The sequence below is a fragment of the Aptenodytes patagonicus genome, chromosome 12 (assembly GCF_965638725.1).
Source record: "Aptenodytes patagonicus chromosome 12, bAptPat1.pri.cur, whole genome shotgun sequence".
NCBI classification, from domain to species: Eukaryota; Metazoa; Chordata; class Aves; order Sphenisciformes; family Spheniscidae; genus Aptenodytes; species Aptenodytes patagonicus.
In genome coordinates this window covers 2,775,010-2,801,029 of record NC_134960.1, presented here as the reverse complement: position 1 = coordinate 2,801,029, position 26,020 = coordinate 2,775,010, and the positions used below count along the sequence as shown (strand labels likewise).

The window sequence follows — 26,020 nt, the reverse complement described above, 5'->3', positions numbered from 1 at the left end:
ATTAAAATGTTTGAAGCAATTACTTCCTTATTTTTACATCAAAAACATTTAATATCACAACTGAATTAATGCTGAGCAACTTTATGTTTTACCCTAAGTTTGAATTGCAATACTAATATATATGTTAAATACTGTTTACATATTTTAAGGGGCCAAGATAGGATCATTTTGCATCAGAAATTGTTTTAATCTAAATCCAGGCTCATTTTAAGCCAGACCGAAATTGAAGGAAATGACCGCAACATTCTAATTAAAAAAAAAAAAAAAAAAGTTCACTAGCAAAGGGTACAGAGAGATCACATCAGTGCACAGTATTGAAAGCAAATCAGCAGATAAACAATTAAGTAGAAATTCCCCTAACTTGAAGTTAGTTTTGACACAATATAAGAGCAGTCTTTTTCAGAAAAATCTCTTGCGTTTCGGTCACCTGAAACATGCCGTGCTCAGCAGCATTGGCTGTTGCTTCAAACAAGATCGTGAAGAATTTAACTGGAAGAGACACTGTCAGGCCAAGTTGGGCTGAGAAGTCAGGTTTTATTAAATGCACTTTTCAGAAGAACAGAAGTTCACTGTTAACTTTGTTCAACATTTTTAAACCCAATCTCCAGAAATCTCTGTCGAGGAATAAGGCAGCTTAATGCTGGCACATGAGAATACAAATGTAAAACGAGTTAAGAGTTGTACAACACCCCACCAAATCCAAATTCAAAATACTTGTTTTAGGTCATCGTCCTGATGCCATCCTAAAACAGCGGGACATCAGTTAATCAACCCAGAGAGGCTGGAGTTTTTCTGCATGTAATTTATAGCCTGACAGTGTCCCTTAAAGTCATCATCACCACTGAGAGGGGACAGATTTTAAAAGGAAAAAAAAAAACAAAACAATAGTATCTACATGCTCTTAAGTGTCGCAGTTGTGCTTTGGGAGATCTCAGATGTATATTTATATATGTATTTATTTATATATAATTTAAAGTCTGTTCGGTGTCAACATGCTTTTTCTAAAGGGAAGGCATTCTTTTTTTTTTTTAAAGTGTATATACATGCATACAAATATGCATGTGTATACAGCCATACAAACATGTTTGTATATTTAGAGATTAATCAAGTTTTAATCTCCAAGAACGACCAAGAGAAAGCCCAGAACATCGTTGTGATGTAAACACTGCACAGACCAGATTCACACAGCAGTTCACTTAACATCTACCGAGTCAGGTGTTGCACATACCATCCTCTTCACTATCTGCGTCAGTCATATCTGCTAGTTTGGGGTTGGACGGCTGCCGACTATGCCACTGAGGCATCTTCGATGAAATACAGGCCACCGGGTCACTACCGAGAGATGCTGATGAAAGTCTAGAGAGGTCACTGTGCAGCATCTTTGACCTCTGCACTGCCACACTATAGTCTGGAGGTTTTAGGTGTGGGTGGTGGGGCGATCCTTCCTTTATGTCCGCTAAAGAAATCCCCATATATCCCGGAGGGGTGGGCGGTGGCTCCCTATACCTATCGTCCTTCTTAGGTGAGGTGACACAGTACACTGGCACAAGAAATAAGCAATGGAAATGTTAAAGAAGAAAACAAAGGAAACAAAACGTTAAAAAATCATGAAATGTTACAATGGCAAAACAGAAACTGATAACAAAATGCAAATGCAGAAACACTGGTTATAACGACAGCAGCAGATATTTATGCTTTCATTTATGTTTTCTACTTATTTTAAGAAGTCAGAGTAGCAACAGAACCCGTGAACTCATTAGGCAAGATGCCAATTGAGCGGAAACAGGCCTGTAACCTTCTCTACACTTGGCTTGCAATTGCAGCGCTCATTATACTCCCTACTCCTGTGGCACCGCTCCACCGTGGGATGCTAAGGAGCTCTACGGTACGGATGGAGAGCCAGCATGGCAATGCTGCCAGCTGAGCCTGCTGCCACTCTCTGTTACAGGCCAGGAAATTAAAACAAAAGAAATTAAGGCAACTAGCCCAAAAGTTACTTTGCACAGCGTGCTAGAGACCGATAGCAAGAACTGTTGGTTGACTTCAACAACATCCACTTCATCACCCATCAGGGGCTTAACAGAAATTCATTATAATAAAATATCACTGTATCAATTCACGTGTAGTAAGACATTAAACCATCCAATCAGCTATGCTATAGGAAGAGAAAAAACCCCTAGTATCACATGAAACTGCTCCTATCAGGCACACTGTATATGAAGCCTGCATTCATTACTTTGCATTTTCCAATAGTAAACACTGGCTTATCACGTCCATGTTTCCTTCCCCGCTCGTGGGCAGTTCAGGTCACACAGGCTCTCAAACCAAAGCTTAAATTTTTTTTAAGTTCCCTCCCCTCCCCACCCACCCTCAGGTCTGGGGCTCATGTGCATGTTAAATTGGACTTTTCCCACGTACGTGTTGCAACAGAGAGTTTCAAAGCTAGGGTAATTTTTAAAATCTGTTAGTTGAGTGAATTTGCATTCTTCTTGCGGATACATTTCAAACAGTGCATGTTCATTACAGTTTCATTTATTTCAGCAACTGTAATATTTTCTTATCTTACAAGAACGTGAAAGGATGAAAATAAAGGAGTATTTCTTATTGTGCTGTGGACTTGTGAGATTCCGGGAACGAGAGCCTGTTCATACCTGATGGCTCAGTTCATGCTTGGGCTTACAGAAAAAATAAACAAAACTGAATTCACATAGTCTGGGTTTTAGCAGATACACGTGGGTACAGGCAGAGATTTATACTGCTGATCTATAGGAATAATTTTCATTTAACTAGCATTTAACTGGGCACCTATGAGAAAGCAGGGGAAGCGAAGAAGGCTTTCTTCTCCCTGAAAGGATAGGGAAGGGCTGGGTCCTTCGAGCAAATCCCCCCACCTACTGTAATAACAAAAGTAGGAATAATGTGCCCTTTTGTAAAGTTCTAATTCATACTATTTTACAAATTCTATCAAAATAAAACATTCTAAGAGCATTTAATGTCCACAGCATTAAGTGTCTGTAATTTCTGTCACCCACCCACAGTCTCAGGAGGTTACGAAACCCTTTCACAAGGAACTCTCCTTCCCAAGCAGCTGATTACTCAAATATTCACTTCATAAAGAAAATAGGGTGAAATTCCACAGAGTGGTTAAGGGAAACGTAACTAAAAGGCAGCAATATAAATTTTGATGTCTACTGTAGGTGAAAGCTATGAAAAAGCTTTTCCCTTTGGATGTACAGCAATGGCACATTACCATTCCACACCTCCTCTGCTGGTAAAGCAAAGGTTGCAGCAAGAAACATTCGATGTTGCAGAGGGTAGAGATGCACATGAAGTTATGAAGCCATTGCATTTACGGATTCTGCCAAGACCACATTCTGCCATCAGTATGTGGGCAGTGCCTTTCCAGCTCCGTTTTAAAGGTTTCAGGCAAGAAAGCTTGTGCCAGTTCTTTTCGGGGACGATTCAACACCAGCACTCGTTAAGCAAACAAACTGAAGATTCTTGTTTTGTTTACGATATTCTGAACTCATGCAGTCATTACAGACTCTGGCAACAAGCTGTTTGTAGACAATAAGCAAATGGTGAAATAATGTGAAAATATCTTTGGCATATTGTATGATGGTGAATAGCTACCAGATTTGCATTTGCAAACCAGAAATTATATCCACCTATATCAGATCTTTGCTTAAGTAGACATATGCATGCTCTACTGAAGCACGTTGCCGAGTGTTTCTTACCAGTGTGCTATGGCTGCACAAAGGAGGCAAGCTATATGGTGCAGTATGTAAACAGAATTAAGAAGAAAGGGAAGAGCTGTGAGCAAAGATAGCATGTGCTGAATAGCTAACATGCCATCTCCTAAAACGGCTCAGAGGCTCATGAGCAGCTTTGAAAGGCTACCAGGGCAGACCACATGCACAGGAGTGAGCTGTGAGCAAGTTTTCTGCAAGGCTCCACCATGCTGCCTTTCTTCTACAAAGCCAAGGAGGAGGAACGCAATCCAAGACCTCCACCCTATGTGTGATGTTTATTCAGGCAATTACCTTTGATAACACAAACCCCTCTAGCAATCTAGTCAGTAATTAAATTGCATTTCAGCTGCACCCTTGACTTACAGTCTAGAAAGCTTTGCACTCCATGTTTTATCTTGTTCCTAACCCAGTTCCTTTAGTTTTGGCTGCTAAACTCACTAGGACAGGGAAAGAACATCTTGCTCGGTAGAACTATGCATCTTTGAAAAGACATTTTATAAGTTTTTCTCCTTTCATACGTAGCCAAACTGTAGTTGTATAACCAAATAAATGGCAGTTTAACAAAGCAAAGATAGGAAGGGAATCTGCTTTGCCCTTGAGCTTCCAGAGACAGAAGCCCTGTGGATGAAAGGTGCCTGAGACCCGGAGAGGTGGGAGAGCTCTGTACCACTCAGCAGTCATGCTCTTCCCTCTCGAATTCACGGAAAGTCTGTATTATATGGACTTCAAGAAGCCATGCTTGTTGCTCCTTGCCAGAGGAACGTCTACAGTGATGAGCGTTTCCAAAATCATCCAGAAAAATTACAAGGTCATACTACCGAGAGGAACTGCCTGACATTTTCATGAAGACAGTTCTGCAGACCCATAAAGCGGCTGGGAAGTGTGCTGGTTTATGATTTCAATTTTCCTAACGCAAAAGAAGGTGGCTTGAAAACACACTGTCTGCGTAGTTTTCTGATTAAAACCACATGTAAAGCTGAATTTAACATGCCATCCAGCCCCCAGACCTGCTGATGTCATTTCTTAACAACTTAATATCAAAATGAAAAACAGATGTAGAAGCTTCCATAAGCTGTTGCCTTGGCTTACCTATCAGGCCTTTTTCTGTACTCGAAGTAACAGTTTTGTAAGTTGTATCAGTGCCTGGTTTAGAGTCCAAAACCTCCGTCTGCTCTGCTGTAGAGTTCTCCAGCCCCCTCCGCTTAATTGTCCCATAGTTTGTTTCGTAGGTGTCTGACAGCGAGCTGGAGGAGGCCCAGCTCTGCCGAGACTGATCGAGCTCCATGCTGGCTTTCGACTGCCTGTTGGTTTTGGAAAAGGCTTCAGAATACAAATAAGCCTCCTCAGAGTAACAGTTTGTGGGATCAACTTCAGCTATAGGTCCATCCAGCTGGGTGTGACGGTAAGAATTGAGGAGATCCCAGCTCTTCTGGTTTGGGATATTCTGGAAGTTGTCATGAGAACTACTTGAGCATGAAGTCCAGCTTCCCCGGCCGCTATCTGCTGCCTCTACCATGATATGTTCATGGGAGATCTCCTCGTTGCTCATGGAGGACGTGAAAGCCATCCCTCTGATGAGAGCAGGCCTAGTGATTGACCAGCTACATTTGAAAACAACAGAAAGCAGAAAAAACAAACCTCATCAGCTTTTACAATAAGAGTGACATACTTGGAGACAATTATCTGGTTTTAAAGGCATCTAATCTCTGGTTTTAAAACAGGTATACAGCAAGGTCAAGGCACACGGGAGCACTGACAAGAGACACCGTTATTCCTGACTCATTACTGCACATGGCAGCTGGGCAGTTATTCCCAAGGGAATAACAAGTCTGCAACAGGCATTTACATACTTGACCCCAGATCCATAAAAATCTGGTCCACAGAAGCTTTCCTCTATCAACTACAGCAAGACAGTGCCTGACAGAAAGCAGAGGAGTAATTACCTCTTAGTTTCAGGCTTCTAACACCTTTTTCTTTGCATTTATGAACTAAGACCAAAATAAGCATTTAGAATAAAAAACAACCCCTTCACTGGCAGCAACTTAAAGTTGTTTAGACAGAGGGGAGGTAGTTGTATTTCAGTAACATTTGGAAATACTGGGCATAAACAACATTTGTGGAAACGTTCTGGAGTGACAAATTCTGAAAACCCAAGTACAAAATGTCTTGTTTAAAGAAATGGCTGCTAAAAGCTCTAATCGCTGTCAACGCATAATTAAGGGGGAAAAAAATAAAGCCAGGTTTGCATGAATTTAGAATACATGAAGTTACGATCGCTAGACAATATTCAAGTCTCTTAACTATTTCTGGTTATGTTAATAAATGCATGGGCAGCACAACATTAAAATTCAACACTATCCCTCAGCAGTTTACTGACACGTTGTGAAATCGAGGAACATTTCTTAGATACATGCAAACAACTTTTTTTTTCCTTGCTTTTCTATTTTATAAGTTCTAGCATAAAAATTGCTTTCCTCCCTCCAAAACCCACTGAAACTGAGGCATAAAGGAACAACCACAAAACATGAACAATCTGCTTTTGATTTGCAAAGAGAAGAGCGAGTTGAGAGCAGCAGCAGTGTCCTTGGTGCAATTCACTCTACTTCAGCCACCACTGAAGGTGGCTTTTCATAGCCAGTACGGAGGGGCATTTTGCTCAGTACACTGTTACTGTTCTGACTAAACTCTCAGCATGCGTTATGCCTTTTAGAAAAGGGAATTATTTTTGTTTATGAAGCACATCTTTAAATTCCCATTTTAGCCTAATGAAATAAACTGAATCACTCATTTCTTAAGAGCTGCATCCCTTTAGCAAAGCATACACGAATAAGCCTTTTTACAGGGGAGAGAACACCACAGAATACTGGTGTATTATAATCAATTATACAGAAACAACATACGGCTCTTTACAGAGTTCAATCATATATAGCTTTAAAGATGAGCTGTAAAAATTAGAAATGTAAGGAGCATCTCTCATTTACTTGAATCCACAACATCTGAGGACAGAAGATGCTACCCCAAGAAGATTCCCACATATTAAACCTTATGGATCAAGGCTTAACACCTAGTAAGACAAAACCAAAAACTTCCAGTTCAGACTGTCATCTCAGGGTAAGTTCTCACTGCACTAAAGTAACAAGACCTCTTGTGTGGGAACTCTCAGGAAGACAGTGCCAGGCAGAAAGCTTCCAGTCTGCCTAAGCAACAAATGTTAATAAGAAAAATCCTTTAAAATCACATTAGAGTATGTTAAGTGACTGGCACTGCTGACTCAGAGAGAATTGATAATGCCCTGTTGTTCTTCTGCTGTCTCTCACTACTGCACTAATTTGTTAAGTATCATCCTAGCTTTTAACACATTTGCAGTCTCCTGCAAGAGATGTCCATCTGAACCCCACCGATGGGAACAAGCTGTTGTCTACCCAAGTAATACTGTAGTTTCTTGGGAAAACAGGCTCTTCCCACACAGAGCAGCCAGTACTCCAGCTTCTAGGAAGAGCTTAATAACCACAGTAGAGTGCGTAACTGTGTCCTGACCAAAGCTTCATTACACACCCCTGCTGACACCAGGACACCAAGCCCAACCAAAACCAGTTGCATCTTACCCTGGGCATGGCTGGCTGTAATCAGCCAGCGGCTGAGGATGCTCTTTTCTCTCTGCGCCCCCCGAATCCACCACAATGAGAGACTGGGACAAACTCCTCTCATCCTGCAGCGCTGCCGACATCGAGTCCACTGAGCAGTTGCTCACGATGCTGGACCGGGATGAAATCTCACTGTGACTGGAGTCCGAGAAGTTATCAGATTTAGTGGAAGGTATGAGGGCGTAGCCTAAAGGAGAGGAGAAGAGAATGTCTTGGTCAAAGAGCAATTTGAGTTTACTAGGTACAACAACGAAGTATTGACACACACATTTCAGCAAGGATATTTAAAAGAAAAGACAATCAAACCCTGTTTGCATACAATCGGTCCACTGACGTTTTTAGGGTACTAAAGCTTTTAGCATCTATCAGCATCTAGCACTGCAATTTATTAATGCAAGTCTGGTGACACCAATAACCTACCTGCAACTCCGCTACTCTCCAGACCAGAAGGTTAAACCTACATAAACAGGATCAACAGTTGCAGCATGAAGTGGGTTGACAGATCAGGTCTCTCAAATTTTGCAAGCGCCGAGTCCTCTACAATAAACGCAGTGCATTTCCCACTATCCCTCTGCCCTACTATCGCGTGAGACTCAAAAAAGATTTTGGCAGTGGATGAGGAGATGCTAACTAAGGTAAAAGCCAGCTATTAGCACTCAGGGATTAGCCATATGGTCCATTTCAGTTTTATTATCTGTTCCAAAATTAACAGAGAAGGAAGCAAAAGCGGGAAATACAACTTTGGCAGGAGCTGGACCAGATGCCAGCATTGCTCCCGCAGAAGGGAAACAGCTGAAGACCTCACCAGTTTCAGAGCAAAATATACACTGCATTTTTTCTACTTGGCTTACCCTTACCCTCAAATAATTTCTTTCAAACACAAATAATGTAAATAGCCCCATATATCCAACATCTCCTCTTCCTAGTACCTGAACATAAAAGAGACTACTATACTGGGGACTTCCATGGGCTCTGGCTACATATATCCTGTAGACACTTCTGCTGGTAGAGCTAAAGTGCTTCCAGACAGGACACCTGTCCCTACACTGCATCAGAAAAAGCCCTTAGTATGGACAACTTGCCCAAATCATTTATTTTGATGACCTTAGAGAATCAGGGAAAGAACTGAAATTGACTGAACTCGGCAAAGCGCATCTGAGCTGGTCTGAGGGAAACCACACTCAGGTCCTTCAGGTTTAGTGACTGGTCTCCCTCCACACAGGGCAACCTAAAAGTTGAACCATGTATCTAAGAGCATTGTCTGAACGCTTCTTGAACACCGACAGACTTGAGGCCATGACCACTTCCCTGGGGAGCTTGTTCCAGTGCTTGACCAGACCCTCAGTGAAGAACTTTTTCCCTAATATTCAATCTGAACTTCCAGCTTTAAGCCATTCCCAGGCATCCTATCACAGCACACCTGAGAGAAGAGATCAGCACCTCCCTCTCCACTCCTCCTCATGAGGAAGTTGTAGACAGCAATGAAGGCACCCTTCAGTCTCCTCTGCTCTAAGCTGAACAGACCGAGTGACCTCAGCTGCTCCTCCAAAGTCATGCCCTCTAGTCCTCTCACCATCTTTGTTGCCCTCGTTTGGACACATTCCAGTATATTTATATCCTTCTTCTATTGTGGAGCCCAAAACTGCACACAGCACCTAAGGTGAGGCCGCATCGATGCTGAATATAGCAGGACAATCTCTTCTTTCAACCGGTTCACTACGCTTCCAGAATTACACTGTCCCAGGTGCAGAATCCAGCATTTGTTCTTACATTTCATAGAGTTGGTGACTGCTCAACACTCTCATCTATCAAAATCTCTTTGTAAGGCCTCTCTACCCTGGAAGGAATCAACGGCTCCTCCTAATTTAGCATTGTTGGCAAACTGACTTGTGTGCACTCAACTCCCTATGTCCAGGTCATCGATAAAAACGTTGAAGAGCACTGGCCCTAAAATTGAGTCCTGGGGAGCACCACTAGTGACTGCCCGCCAGCCAAATGGTATCCCATTTACTACAGCTCCTTGGGACCGACCCTTCAAGCCAATTGTTCACCCATAGTACTGTGTACATGCTGGACATTTTGTCCAGAAGGATACTGTGAGAGACAGTATCAAAAGCTTTGCTTAAAATCCCAAACACATCTGCTGCCTTCCCTTCACCTTCGATGTGGGTAATCTTGTCTTAAAAGGATATTAAGCTAGTAAGACATGACCTTCCCTTCATGAACCTATGTGGCTTTGACTCATGTCCACATTGTCTTTCAACTGTTTTTAGTGACTCCCAAAATATCTTCTCCATCATTTTACCTGGCACTGAAATGAGACTGACAGGCTTATATTTACCAGCGTCATCTTTCTTGCCTTCCTTGAAAATTGGAATAACGTTTCTAGCTTCCAGTTGACTGGGACCTTCTCCAGAGTCACAAGATCATTGATAAATAACAGAGAGATCTAGCAATAACATTGGCTGACTCGAATTTCAGTACCCTGGGATGAATCCCATCAGGCCCCATAAACTTATGCGCCTTCAGTTGCAGCAGCAAATTTAGGATGTTCAGATTTCAAGCTCTCCGGAGTATTCATCTCTTTAGATAAGTCCATGCACCATCTTATGGGCAGACCAAAGTTCATTCTCTTGCACTGTGAGGCAACAAAATCAGAAGGTGCCTGTTAAATCGGTTTGGGTTGGTTTTTTTTAATTAAAAAAAAAAAAAACCCAAAACATTTTGCCTCCAATAACTCACTGGCCCACAGTTGTGGGTTGTTCCCCTTTATCTGAGGGCAAAAGGTCTTGGATTAATGACTGTAGTGTTGGTTTGGGTTTTTTTAATTTCAGTATTTTATTCTTTAAGTTCCCACGGGGTTTCTCTATAGCAAATCCACTGCATGTCAGGAAACATATCCCTGCCTTCGCTATAAGAAAACAGTCTATGATATGCCTTACATTATGTGCATAAAATTACAAAATTAGAACCTTTATTTGAAAATACTGGATCATCAACTGCTTCATGTAAAGGTAAACAAGCATCTGTAAATTAATCAAAACATGGGTCCTTCTTTACAGGAGACTATATTGTTGACACTGTCCGCAGATAAGCATTTTTTCCCAAATTCCTGGCAATCACTCAATTTCTCACTTCATTTCTACCCACATCTGCCTTTGAGCTGGACTGCCATATGTTTACATCAATTAGTTGAAAATGTGAAATGACCAGGCAGTGTAAAAGCCATGCCAGTGATACACACAACTTAATACAGAAGATTGATGTCATTAAGTCCATAAAAAATACAGAGATCATATAATATGGCATCTGGAACCACTGGTATACAGCTCATAGTTTGAGAGATTTCACAGCTTAAGCTTGATTATTGCTGTAAGATTTTAAGAGCAAACATGAGCATTAAATATCAATATTATCAAACTAAAGAACTGAACCTTATGAAGGAAAAAAAAAAAAAAAAAGAATGTATTTAAGACCAGCATTTTTAAGACTAAATTTCAGTTTCCCTTCCTTTGGCAATAATTAACACATCATATTCTTTACTTTGTCTAATGGACTCCTTAAAATTAACCCAACTGTACCGCAGTAAGAAATGTTCTCACAGTGCGTCTTAAAATTAAGACATTCTTCTTCAAGAACTTCAAAGATCTAGAGAACAAAAGGACTCCTCTTCATTAAAGAGATTAACACTTTCTGAAAGCTGAGTCATTAAATAACTGCACGTGTATATAAACAGACTAAATGCAAGTCTCTGCTGGGCTGAAAAGGTTAGCAGATGTGACCAATGCAAATATACCCCAACACTGAAAGTAAGCATTTGATTTACATCACGAGGGACTATCTAGAGTCTAACTAAGAGAATGTTGCAGAACTTACTGTTTCATTGGCATTTGCAAAACACTAAATAACAGAACTGTCACTGTACCTGTTCCTTTATTCTCTAAACTTCACATTATCGTCTTCACTGCACTGTAAGGGTGATTAGCTATAAATAACTGACACAAATATCTGGAAGGGAAGCACATTAAACAGCTTAAACATGTAAATGAATAGTGCTAAAATAACTTGGATAAAATCAGTATATCTGACACAAAGTGGACATCATAGTCTTTCTTCTAGAAATACATCATATAGTCTTCCTCCTCCTTCTAGACTTCATGCATAGGCAGTAAGATGTCCACAGATTGCTGTTGCTATAGATACTTGCTGTACTCAGAGCATCACTGTCTTTCTCCTTTTGGTTTTCACTCCCTTCTGAGGCTTCAACGTGCTCTGCTTCCCTTTTTGCAGTAAAAGCTGTTCTTTCCCTGGAGAAGCTTCTTTCCCTAAGTCTTCTAAGCTGGGGTCCCTTCGTTTTCCTGTGCTTACGCTCAGCTTCTGCCTTTTCACTCTCATCCTCTCTTTCTCCCTTTTCACTTATGTGAGAACTGTCTCTTGCTTTGACAATCATCCAAATTTTCTTTTGTAAATAAGCCCCACCTATTCCATAGCTGCGTTGTCCACTGTTCTTGTTGCTGGTTTCACTGGCGAGCGATGAGGAAGAGCCAGAGAGATTCATCTGACTGCAGTTATCCGACCTTTGGATGTTACCAACTACAATAAAGTACACACAGGCAGATCTTGATAAGTGACGAGATAAATAACAGCAAAAATAACATCCTGATTTTAAAACATTTTTTTCTTCAATCCTATTTGCATATCACTTGGGTATAGCTTAAAAGAAAATGAAATCTAAGATTAAGTGGAATGTGTTCATGCCTAAAATTATGTCTTTCAGCTGTCTGTGAAGCACCTAATTTTAGTTCAATGAGCTGTTAGCACTACACATACAACAGGGTATGGACCACCTCAATCAAATTAGATCAGTGCTACAAATATGCTGAAAGCAAGTTGAATTAATAAAAATAATCCCAAAGAAACAGAATACTATTTTCAAAGAACCAGAAGAAAGTTAACAAAAATAACATGTTTATAAGCGATGCTCAAAAATCTCAGTGCAGCTAGGTTTGGCAACCCAAGTAATTAAGCTTCTTGTACATATGCTGTGTTTAAGTAAAATAAGTGGCATTCTCCTAAAGGAAACAGTCTCTTGTGAAGGCAGAAGTGGACGGACCAGCATGATCTCCCACTGAAAAGGGCGAGAAGATGCAGTAAGTCACCATGCCATGCCATGCTAATCCAGTGGGCTTTGGGCTGTCAGTGAGTCAAAAGCAGCACAGAAGGGGGGGAGAAATGCCTCACACCGTTCAACACTGACCACACTGGCTCACTACAAAGTGGTGTTAAGAGATTTCAAATGAATTCCCATCCAAGGTTGACTAATGATGAAGTGATGCAGGTCTTTTAAGATGAAGACATCAAAAATAAAGGGATTCTCAGGGCATCATGATAGACAGGGGTGTATACAAAGCCCTGTGCACAAGAACAAAAAATATGAATAGCGACTCAAGGATTTAGGTGGATGCACTACTTTTGCAGCTATCAAAACCATCTGTTCTGGAGAACTATGACACCGTTTTATCTCCAGCTCTGTCTAATCACCTGATATTCCTGCTACCTTAGGCAAACAAAAACATAAGATGTCTCAACAGCCGCAGTTTCTGTGCAACACTGTCGTCTTCAAGAAATCCCCAGGTTTGCAAATCCCATTCACATAACCGGCCACCTAAATCTGAACTGATACACTGGCGGGCGTCAGCACTTAAGATCTATTGGGAATTCTGTCAGAAGCACTTAAGCAGTTTGTAACAATTGTTCCCCTTTTTAAACAGTAGGTGACTTTTAAGGCCAAACCATATAAATACATTGGAAAACTATGTCTTTTCAGAGAAAGACATGATTCTTTTCCTGACATGAATATTCTAAACCACTATTTTTCTTACATGTCATTACCAACAAATATTCCTGCCACTGCCCACCCTGGTTTTAGTACAACACAGGCACGAGTTCCCGAGACGGACACAGACACGCGCACTGTGAACATTCACGCAGCACACGTACCTTTGCGTGGAGAGCCCTGAGGAGAAGCAGGTGGGCTGGAGTGCAAAGAAGATGCCATGGACATAGTGTCATCTGTTTGCTTCTTACTACTGACTTCCTCAGACAAGCTTAATGACTTCTGTGGGGAGCCTGTACCTACGAAAACAACGGAATCATTTACTGCATGTTATTCTTCTTTCAAGTTAGTGATACTTGTTTAAACTAAAAATAAGCACCATGTTGAAGAATCACTGGAGTATTCAGCAAAGAGAGGCGCAGATGCTCAGATGAATTCTGGATGTGGAGGTAGACTCCATTTCAAATTTAGATCAGATCACCAGTGGCCACTGCTACTGCTGGCTGCTTATCTCAAGTGTGTTGAAACACCCAGGTCACAACCAGAACCATTGCAACAGATACACTAGTCGTGGTTTTGGCAAAGGACTCAAAACTAAAGTATAAAGCTTGGAGGAAACCCTTGCCCGTGACACTGTTGGGACAGTGTTAAAAACAATTTATGTCATAGCCAACAAGTCAGTTCAAGTTCTTCACAATCAGGAGTTCTCAAATCGGCAGTCACGGGCACTATACACAACTTAGCGAGTTTAGCAAAACCAGTGCACCGACATACTTCACAAACTGATGATTTGGTATTTCTTGTTCACTATTATTGTGCACTGTCCTTGCAGAGAACACAGTGCTGAGGAGTTAATTTAAGTTCTCAATAGCTTGTTAGATCAACACTGAACACTTAACACATGGGAATGAAGAAACACCTCTCAGCAAAGCTTCTGGAACATACCAAGTTGCACAGGCTTTTAAGAGGAGACTTGAAATAAATACGAACTGGAAACACTATTTTATATGCTGCAATATACTGTTTTCTGAAGCTATTTTAACGGATATTGATGCTCGACGTATCATAGAATCATTTCATGATCATTTACTGACTGCAACTAACTTTAATAAACCACAATTGTAGCTTTCAAATGATACAACAGTTATGCAAATAGGTCAAAAGCATTTTAATACATAATACTGCTTTGCAACTAGCAAATTTAGAGACAGAAAAAACCCTGATGCTCACTAGGAGCAACTAATAACGTATGTTGCTCCATTTGACAATAATGTTGTTATAATGGTGTTCCAGAGGTTAAAATGTTAGATGTCTGTGATTTGCTTCAATGATTTCACCTAAATACATTATACCTCATTTTGTCATTAAAAGAAACAAGCAATGTTGTTCTACTCTGTTTGTGCAAGATCCCTTTAGAATGCAGAAATACACAGTAAAAGACTTAACACCGTACATCTGACCTGTTCAAGAGAGAGATATTAAGATCACTTTAGTTAGAACACATTCTTTAGTTCAAGGGGAAAAAAGTGACAAAGCAAGAGCGTATTTGGAGACAGCACCTTACCATTAGCTGTTTTAAGAAAAATTATTAAAGACTGTGCAAATGACTAAGTAAACGGCACACCCTCTTAAAACACAGTAATGTGCTTCAGCTATTTTAAAGTGAATTAAGTAGATGAAGCACAATGGTATCTCAAATAATCCACCCAGCTACAAACAGCTCCTCCCTCTTATTTACTTCATCTCTGAAACTCTCCGGACAGGTGAACTGAAGATACTCACTGAATGTGACGTGATCCTTTGTCAGTCCCTTTTTCCTACTGGGGTATAAATTCACAGTTGGAACCTGAAGAACTTGACTCATCCTGTTTTGTTGATGCTGATGGGCTTTAGTGGTTTGGCCAATTGATCTCATGGGTACTGGTGACATTTCTGAGGATTTCGCTCCCCTTCTCTCACTTAAATTCTTTGTCACTGTTACGGAAAAATTGCATATAAGTATCTTGCACTATCAATTGCAGAATTATTACAGTCATTCTGAGTACAACCATCCAGACAAAGCAACCAGGGTATGAAGCAGACGGAAAGGGCTTCAAATACGTTTTATTCCAAACACAGCAATCTCGTTACACTGAAGAGGCTGTTATGTGAAATGGCATTAAAAAAACCTAAACTCTTTAAAGTGTCATAGTTTATTTTATCAGCACTTTATCAAAAGACAAAAAACGTGATTTACTTCTACCACAATTAAAGTCCATGTTTTAGATGTTTGTACATCAGGTGCAAAAGCGTAACAGCATCTCCTTCAAAATTACGTAATGCCACCAAAGGGAGAAGGAACAGTTGTTTTGCCAATTGGCATCAAACCTTTCACTAGGTGGCACAATTGATTTACAACACAGGGCACTGATTCAGTTTCTACTTTAATCACACAGCAATTAATAAACTCTGAAGTTAAGGCCATCTGACTCCTCCTTGAATTCCCTTGGAAAAGTCTGGATTGCAGCATTACTGCTGCTCATTTCTTCTTCAAGGAAGGCCAGGAGAATCTTACTACTGAGATAAGAGACTGGGGAGCTCTTTATGGGAGCTTTCTCTCTGGGAGAAAGGGAAAGTGGGCAAGAATTACAGAGATATGCATGAATAAGATGGCGGCAAACTTTTTAGCAGGGCCTGTTGCGACAGGACAAGGGGGAATGGCTTTAAACTAAAGGGGGGTAGATTGAGACTAGATATAAGGAAGAAATTTTTTTACGCTGAGGGTGGTGAAGCACTGGCCCAGGTTGCCCAGAGAGGTGGTGGATGCCCCATCCCTGGAGACATTCCAGGTCAGGTTGGACGGGGCTCTGAGCAACCTGCTCTAGTTGAAGATGTCCCTGCCCAGGGCAGGGGGGTTGGACTAGATGACCTTTAGAGGTCCCTTCCAACCCAAACTATTCTATGATTCTATGATATTTATTTGTATATCCACCTAACCTTCATTTTCTTTTTTTGAAGTTTAAGAAAAAAAAAGGACTTGATTTGTTTAACTACATGGAGTAAAACAGTCAGTACATATTCCCTATTTTTACTTCCAAATATCTATGGCTAGCACTGTGCAAACAAGATTTATTTAAAACAATTGAAAAAGAACCTCATAACATTTATGCTTGTCTCCTGGGCATATTATGGCCACCTGTAGATCATCTATCAAGAGTTCATCCTGACATGCTTTAATTTATTATTCCGGCAGGGGAGTAAAGCATAAAACCCACAATGGTGTTACCTCTAAGTAGAAACATTCTGTGCTATTACATATCTGGCTGAACACAGCACAAGCAGAACACCTTTACTGGCAATGTACGATGCCGTGCATATTTCCATTCAGAGATACCCGTGATTTCTGGTGACCTCAAGGCACAAGGCCAGCATGAATACACAGAATTTAACATTTTTAAAAAGGGAGTCAGGTATGGCCATTTCCAGGATTCCTACATCTGTGCTATTTAAAAAAAAAAATGTTAAAAAAATTTGCATAGGAAGGCACCTTACAAAATAACAAGGACTTGCATTCTTAATACTGAATAACAGAAAGGGCTTAAAATTTTGTCTTCAAGATGCCATCTCCTAGTCATTCTTTTAACTTTTCTCTTCAGAGACAAAAGGGTATTTGAGGACAAAAAGAGTCTTAAAATACTGCATTTGGACAACAGACAAGCACGAAACATTATTTTGATTAGCAAGGTTGCTACTCTTCCATTTTGAAATGAACCTGCCTTTCAAGCAAGTGAAAATTTCTAAGGATCAAAATAAAATGCAATTACCATTTCTCATTTTTAAGTAAGAATTTACTGAACTGTGTAAGACAGCAGGTCAGATAACAATTTGTTTAGTTAGACAGTTGCACAGGAGTTCAAATTATGAAAACTGTCCTGCTGTAGCCCTCAATTTTTGACTGTCAAGCCACGTCAATCTCATCAGTCAACACTGACCTAACTTCTCCTCCTCAACAATCTTGGTTTATTCTAAGCTCTAATCCATTGCAGTTTCTGTATTGATTTTGTCTCTTTTCATTTTCTTGCTGTTCATATGGTAAACGGCACTTTTATCCTTCCTAATTCTGTACAAGGACAGCAGGGCAAGAATAGAGCTAATGTACTACTGAATTTCCTTCCAGACTGATGAAAAGACACACAGTTTAAGAACTGTAGGTCAAAATAGAAAACATCACTGAAGTTTTCTGAGCTCAATGAAGACCAGAAGATAAATGCTGGCTTGCTGAAACTGTTAGTGTATGAATTGACAAACAAGCACTTACTAGAGTATTTTTTTCTTGAAGGGAGAAGAGAAAGATCTTAATTTCTAGGGAAGGAACAAGATTTTTATAAATTTTATAGATCATGCCACCATTCTAGATTACTGTACTTACGAGTGCTATATGCAGGCTCACACTGAAGTGACAATACTTGGATCTTTTCTTCGTCTGTCTCTACATTCAGGTTGGACAAGTACTGCTTCACCTTCCTCGCCATCTGGGCATCCTCATACAGCTTCTTGGCATTCAGAAGCGAGCTGCGTCGGGCACGTTTTTTGTGAGCACCTCCCTGTACATCCAGCATGTTCGAGTTTGTGCTGCCCTGACTCAGAGATCTATAAAAGAAAAGAGCAAAGCAGTAAACGTTTAGTTCTCAACAGCAATGAGGAGCTACAGTAGCACACGCCAAAGCAGATTAATACCAGTAATCTTCAGTTAGGGCTAGTGCATGCTGATGCAAATGAGTTAAAAAGATGAACAGCATTAAAACAACTCTTGTCTTAAAATATTCTGGTAAATTGAAGGCAGCAATTTGAGTCTAGAAAAGGATTGTGTATGAAAGTGTGGAACTAGCAAGAATGAGGCGCAATGCTGCGTAAAGTACCCATTTAGCTCTGCTAATAAATAGCAGCCTTGTACTGCAAAACCCACGTGTCCTGGTTTCAGCTGGGATAGAGTTAATTTCCTTCCTAGTAGCTGGTACAGTGCTGTGTTTTGGATTTAGTATGAGAACAATGTTGACAACACACCGATGGTTTAGTTGTTGCTGAGCAGTGCTTACACCAGTCAAGGGCTTTGCAGCTTCTCATGCCCTGCCAGCGAGAAGCTGGGAGGGGGCACAGCCAGGACAGCTGACCCAAACTGGCCAGAGGGACATTCCATACCATGGGACGTCATGCCCAGTACATAAACTGGGGGGAGTTGGCCGGGGGGCAGCGACCGCTGCTCGGGAACTGGCTGGGCATTGGTCAGCGGGTGGTAAGCAGCTGCATCGTGCATCACTTGCTTTGTATATTCTTCTATTATTATTATTTTACTTTATTTTATTTCAATTATTAAACTGTTCTTATCTCAACCCATGAGTTTTCTCACTTTTACTCTTCTGATTCTCTCCCCCATCCCACTGGGGCGGGGGGCGAAGTGAGCGAGCGGCGTGGTGCTCAGTTTCCAGCTGAGGTTAAACCACGACACCACGCTATTTCAACTGCAGATTATGAGAGTGGGCAAACTTGATAACTTTGTCCGTTTAAGGCATTTGGTACCCACTGTTTGCATCAGGCTTACAACAGAAACTTCTTGCAATTCAGCTGAGTACAGAAGTGAGTGACTAGTGTAATCCTCTTAGAAAACTGAGCTCCTGACAATGTTTAAATAAGGGGAAAAATTATGTTAAATATGCAAAGTACATTATATTACGCACTTAACTTCTTTCTCCAATTAAGTAAAAACATTCGCAGAAGAGCAGCTCATTAAAATAATGTATCCCAACAAAGGTCAGGAAGGCAGTGATAATACACATATGCACAGACTTGCATCTATGAAAGACGACGCTCCGCAACGCCCCTCATTTTGAGCTGCCAATTCTATCAGCAACTGAAGCAAAAATAAATAATCCCCAAATGGTTCACGTACATCCGTTACTCTCCCTGACAGTCACTCCTATTCACACTGAATCAGTGACCAAACAACTGATCTTGGTATAGTTCAAATATACACATCACCTCTTTCAACCATCAAAAGTCCTATGGCCACACCAGTCCTAATCCATTTTTTAATAAAGGGAGATCACAGTATGTGTTACATGTAAATTCTAATGGGAAGTGTCAAAAAAGTTGTTTGAAGTTGTTTGTTTGTGGGTTTGTTTTTTTTTTTTAAACATTCAGAGGAATAACTATTTTAAAAGGTCAAATTATTTGTAAAGCTGTTTATCAAGATCTTGGGTGCGTTTACAGAATCACGAGTGGCAGAATAACCAAACTCCAGCACAGAAGAGCCGTAACGGCTGAAAGAGTCAGAACGAAACATATTGTTTGAGGAAGTCTAAGGAATCGAGCTCACTGAGCTTAAAAAATAAGAAATGGTGGGAAACAGCTGACAGCAATATTTTCGAAGTTGTTAAATAAATCAATCTAAGAAAAATATAAGCATAAAAACTGGCAGAAATTTATAGCTTAATTAAATTAAAAAGTCATGCTATTATAGGCAAAGAGCAGCAAAAGGCATGATGGGCTGTTCACACCTATTCAAGCCAAGGGTTCACTCCCCTCTCCTACCGATAAAAACAAAGCTAATACCTATTATATAATGAAACAGGAAACTACATTATGTTTATTTTTAATGATATAAGTATTTTATTGCTTATGTACAGACTGTTTTTCTTTTCAGTCTGGACTTGACTTTTTAAGGCAATTTAATTCAATTTCCTTTAAAAATGATTTTTCCTTATTCACTTGTGTTCACAGTAATCCCAGGGGCTAGAAATTATGGTGGCTCCAGTTGGGTCCCAGGTATTTCCCCCCGTGAGCTGCACTGTGAGCGGTTGGTTATTGACCACCTAACGCTGCCAGCCGAGCTCTCCTGCACCGAGACATCAGCATCCACACGTTGCTGATTTCGCATCAGGACCAGTATCCAAACCTGCTCTCCCAGTTTGCCTAGCACAAGTCCTGGCACTGTCCCCATCACTGTTGGTGGCGGTAAATCTGTCCTCTGCACAGAAGTGCCTGGATACTCTGCTGACAAACCACGTTGCCACACCAGGCTTCCTCTGCGACTTTCAAAGCGATTGTACGGAGGGCGAAGCACCGTGAGCATTTCTGCCTCCATCCTCTATGCAAACTGTTGACATACTAATGCATCGCTGACTTTAAACCAGATGCCCGCAGTATGAAAAGAAGTAGAGTTTCTAAGTGCAAAGGCACATAGGCTCAGGTACACAGAGAACAATTTATGGGCAAAAATACACATAAGAACACATAAAATATGGCTACAGTGTCATCTTAAAATCACTGCCATGTGTCAGTCAGGAATGTCACTAGCCAGTCTTAGTACTCTCATTTGTGGTCATTTCATTATTCAGTCCTCGCACAATCAAGACTCCCAGGGAAATCAATGAGGATTCTGGTGTATGAAATGTGAGATACATTTTAAATATATCCTAAAAATAAATACTTTGAAGCTTGAACTCAAAATTCAGGGGGGAAATTACTAGATCATTATCACAATTCAAAGTGTCCTTATAGTTTGAAATGCAGAATGGCTTAAACTTTTCTGATACATGTTAAAAAGCAAGTTATTTATTTCCCAAAATAGTTTGCCTTCCAATATAACTGCACAGCAGGTTTTTTTTAATGCATAAAGCCAAAACTCAAACAACTTATGTAGTACACAAAAGCAACTCAGAATTTTTATAGCTGCAGTATAACGTTGACTGTAACCCCTTATTCCTGTTTTCCAAAAATATGTATTGCAGGGTTAATAAAAATGCATGCTGTATTTCAGATGCATGCACTAACGAGGAGGATGCAGTATGTTAAGAGTTGCATAATCTTTATTTATCTTAGTTGCATTCATCTCTACACTTACCCTAAACTTCTCCACCTCTTCTTCCTGTAAGCAAGAGCCATATACATTGAAGCATGTATTTGAACAGAAAAGCACAGGAAAAAAATAAAACAGTTGAGAGTCAGGAAGAAAGATGTAGACAGGAAAGAACAGAAAAGAAAAAATTTCTATACAGCAAAATTCTTCTCAAACAATAACACAATGTTTTAATGGAATGCAAGGGCAGGATTTGCTCAAATACTTTAACATGGAAGAACATCTATCAGTTTTTTTGTTTCTTTTTAAGTTTAACCTATGAATTTAAAAACCAAACTCGCATTAAATTTTCCTGTTAAGTATTTCCCATAAGTCAAATTCAATTTTGATGGAGTGAGCGAAAACTGTTTAATTTATTCATATTGCAGAAAGTGTGATTAAATTAATTTATTCTTTGCATTAGGATTGCAGTAAGTGTATGAGAGATCATCATCAGTATTCAAGTTTATAACGTTGTTTTCTCTTCACTGCTTGCTGGAAAACAAGCTAATTGCCAAATACACGCTCAAAAACTAGATGCTCTATATTAATCGGTAATGAACTTGCTAGCAAGTCTCATGTTACCACTAACAAACATCTTTTCTTGTTCATTTTTAATCTTCAAAAGCATTTACTGGTGCTTCATAACACAAACTGATAGATCAAACACCAGAGGCAATGAAAATGAATATAAAATGATACGAAAACATGGAATTATTTTCTTTTAATCTTTGGCACTATCTCTAATATTAGATACCTAAGCATTTTATGTCAGTGTGTGTAATTTAAATTATGGTCATTAAAATGTGTTCTGTAATTCTGAAAAAACATACTAAAGGTAACTATTTACTATTAAATTCATTTAATGATTAGACTTCATTAGGTCTTAGAAAGTGCACGGGGCATCAGGGAAATTTATTTATAGACTGATTTCATCAAGTTTCTGAAAAGCAATCATAACTTATCAGTAAGTAGCTTTAAAACTTTATGTTGAAAAGGAAATTTTGCTAATTCAAATCCAATAGCATGAAGGTGAATCTCCACTTTGAAACGAATCCATCTTTAAAGAATATTAACAAGGGATCTGTTATTTTTGTCTCAAACCTCGATTGGACCAATTTTAAACAGAATACCTATGTTTCCTGACAGTCAGCCTTGAAAACAAAAACCAGACAGGATTCATGATCGCCTGTGAATCCTGACCACTGGAAGACCACAGGGAACCAAATCTCTATGCTCTTATATATGCTACGTATCCTTGCATACGCTATTTCCTTCCACTGCACAGATGCAACTGAATTCATAAATCAAAGGCAATTACAACTGCACAGGTGACCTATCAACTGGAATTTAGTTAGGGCTTGCACAAAGCACACTTCACCCAAGCAACTGCCCATTAAGCTTCCTCTGTGCTCTGCTCACTCCATGGTGTTCAGAGCTCTCCACTGCTGGCCAGACACTGCTGGGGATACGCACGTAACAGATGACTCAGAAGACTATTCTGTCATTTTTTGAATTAGAAACCGTGTAGTGATTCAGCACAGAACATCATCTTATCACCAACTCCCCACCTGAACTGCATCCTGAGGTTTTGGTTTTTTTTTTTGTCTGGCCCATTAGTTTGAGAGGCAAACTAACAATGCAAGGAAAGGACAACAAAACCCTTCTCGGCAGGGGTCTATAGGCATCAGGACCCTGCACAGTCACAATGGAGTTGCTGATGCTTTTGGTTCAGCCAGGGGGAAGCAAACAGATGCAGGAAATTATTTAGTTCCACTAAATATAATCTGGAGCTAATCAGCACCAGATTAGAAGTCATGGTGCTTTTATACTGCAGTCTGTTAACACAGAGCCTGATATTATGCATCAGGGAAAAAAAAACCCCCAAAGAAAAAACAAAACAAGAAAACACCCTCCACCTGCTTACACCCTGAACATATCAAACATTATGAAGGTGGAGCAAGCTGTGTTTAGAACAAATAAAAAATCTTTTGTTTGGTTTTTGTATGTTATCAGTGGGGTTTTGTTTTGAAGCAACATTTCAGATTTATATATGGGTGATTTAGGTGCTTTTTAGATCTCTCGATCTCTCTCTCATATATAGATAGTATTATACCCCCCTAATATTATACCTCTCCCAAAACTCTACTGACGCTAACATTTTATTTAGCAAAAATATGAATCATTAAAATTAGAACTACTTCTTTGCTTTTTAAAGACAACACATTGGTTTAGTAGTTGTTAAAAGCAGGTCTTGGGAGCATCAATTGTATTGCTACAATTTGATAAAGATTGCGGGTCTGATGGTAGATGTCAATGGTAAGTTACACAATGAAATATTAACGTACTGATGCACACACAAACCCAGATTCCTTCCCGCTCTGAGACACCTTCAATCCTACTGTCTTTCTAAATTGCACACCTTTGTCTGAACATTACAGCCGGATCCATGTTAGCTGAGGTCATTCTGACAACTTGGCGAATTTCTTTGGCAATCATTCTGAGTTTCTCAAAATTTACCAGGCCATCCACTTTAGAATCATTTCCTGCATAATTGAAACACACACACACACATATGGAAAAAGAAAAAAAGAGTAAGAAATACTTTTTAATGGGCAATGTGTTTCTAGTCCCCCACATTACCCTTCCTCCCTCCCTGCCCCTCCATCAACAAAACTGCTTTAATCAAAATAGCAAGAAAACAGGAAACTCTGGCAAAACACAAATGATAATTGGGCCCACTCAGACTACCTGGTATTGCTCTTGTTAATCTATTTCTAAAGTAACAAGTATTAGTAGGAGGAAAGAGGAGTAAGCGAACTATGCCCAAATTCATTGGCATAGATGTTAAAATAACATAAATATAGAACCGACATCAACAGCGTCCACATTCTGAAATCAGTTCAAATAGTTCTGAAACATCACAACCAAGAATTGGGTGTATTCGGAAATGCTTAACACCTTAACCAATTACGAACAGAACTTGGTGTAAAAGGAAAAAAATGGAAATGTTTAAACAAAACCCCTTGAAAATGCTGAAAGCGAGAGTAGGAGGCGTTATATCATTGCAGCTGTCTGAAAGCCACAACATGGAACGAAAACCTAGAAACATCGCAGCAACAAGTTTTTGTAAGAGAAATGTATTTGAAGTAGTGTAACTACCAGTTAGCACACTCACCTACTCCGCCACTCTAAACCTTAGGACAGCTGATGAAGATTAAGCATTGCTTTTAAAATATTAAAAATTATCATTTAATTTTTGTCTAGGATCAGTCTCTTTCATTATGCATTCAGAGTTCTATTTTATTTTACTCCTACAAAGGACGCATCAAAAGCATCCTACTGGTGGCAGTTTCTTTCAGACATTTGTTGAATCAGAGCACTGAAGAAAGGGCTAAAGCATATTCAATGCTTAGTTTATTATTTCTCTATATTTGACATTACCTTCATGCAGAAACGTGATATCCTTCTTGACAACAGGAAAAAGTGGAATAATTGGAGGCTGCATGCTCTGGCTGCTAAGGATGTTGCGGTATTTTGCCATGTTTCGAGATGGATCAAAAAGATCTTGAAGGTCTCTGAGGTGCTTTTCATACTTGCTCGGTAACTTTTCCCAAGTGCCTCTGAGACGTGCCACTGGTGCGAGATTTAACCCACTGTAAGGCAGATACATTTCATTATCAGCTGTTAGCAGAATCATTACCTTTCACATGGAAGTAAAGGGTTGGCTTTAAGGATTAAAAATAGCTTTCACAAGGTTAACTGCAAAGCTGGGTGAACGCCAGGCTGCAAGTTCATCACAACAAACCTCTGCTGTTCACTCTTGCGAGCATGTGAAAAAGAGAACTGTAAAAAGCATGACTGCTTCCTATTCACAAGGTACAAATTTCAAATTAGCCTGCCAAAACAATCTCTCTGCAACACGGTACTGATGCCCATTTAATTTAAGAACCGCTTCTCTCCTGTAAAAACGTATACCGCAATAAGGACAAAAAGGGGGAAAAATTAATGAGGTGAATACACGGCTACAGTAGCAGTTGAGAACAGTGCACAGCTTATCCCAAGCAAAAGCAGAAAGACTTACGAGGAGTATGTTTGGAGCATTTGTAAACGAGCACCAACAGACTGAGTATTAGAAGCAGCAGATATGCTAAAACTTGCTATTGTGCCCACGTTCTCATTAAGTAAAAATATATCCAGAATTATCTGGATGCAATAAAAAAAAAATTTTCAAAATTAAATCTACCCATCCTCCCCATCATAATTTGTCACGCACTTTGCTCAAGAAATTTTGCAATGACTGCAAAGTCCTTGTAGCTGCAGAACTGGAAAGTGATATTCTCCAGCATTCATTAGTAAATCCAGAATCATACAATTACTGGATATGCTATTCTAAGATTTTTTTCTCATTTTGAAAGCTTCAAAAACTTATTTCATTTTGTTTTTTTTTTTAAATACAGATTTCTCTCTATGCTATTGTCAAACCACAAACAAAGCCTTCTCTCATATGAAAAAAATCAAACATATGCCGCCATACAGCTCCTCTTTTACATGCTACATTAGGATGGTTATCTTCCTATTTCATGAAACATATGGCATCGTATTGATATGCAATGCAAGGCAAGAAAGAACCCCTGTGGCATATGCTAGAAACCACATATTCCTCTGGAAATAAGGGTAAAACAAAAGCTAATTTATTTGCTTTTTTTTGACCAAAGACCACTTCAGTCATGGCCTGATTAGACTTAACTGAGAAGCAGGAAGAGTCATTTCTCCACCTACAACAAACCATGAGAAATTAAGAGAGCAGAATATAGATTCAGTATCCACATGTGTATTCACCACGTAATGACTAGCCCCAGCCCTAATGGTCACCCAGTACCCTTTAAGGAAATTCATGAATTCTTTAATGTGT

General features: G+C 39.8%; 1 protein-coding gene across 6 annotated transcripts in view; it reads right to left on the bottom strand.

Annotated features, from left to right (window-relative positions):
• The window catches only part of RAPGEF6 (Rap guanine nucleotide exchange factor 6), a 137,572-nt gene that overhangs the window by 4,683 nt on the left and 106,869 nt on the right, over positions 1-26,020 (bottom strand). For 4 of the 6 annotated variants that reach the window (XM_076350463.1, XM_076350464.1, XM_076350465.1 and 1 more), the window contains 9 exons: positions 24,550-24,761; positions 23,528-23,651; positions 17,641-17,861; positions 15,015-15,206; positions 13,397-13,531; positions 11,876-11,989; positions 7,358-7,583; positions 4,842-5,353; positions 1,229-1,540 (listed from right to left, as the gene is read on the bottom strand). In XM_076350463.1, coding sequence (XP_076206578.1) covers positions 1,229-1,540; positions 4,842-5,353; positions 7,358-7,583; positions 11,876-11,989; positions 13,397-13,531; positions 15,015-15,206; positions 17,641-17,861; positions 23,528-23,651; positions 24,550-24,761 — 2,048 coding nt within the window. The remainder of the gene's footprint in view (positions 1-1,228; positions 1,541-4,841; positions 5,354-7,357; positions 7,584-11,875; positions 11,990-13,396; positions 13,532-15,014; positions 15,207-17,640; positions 17,862-23,527; positions 23,652-24,549; positions 24,762-26,020) is intronic. The other 2 variants (XM_076350466.1, XM_076350469.1) reach the window with 1 other exon arrangement.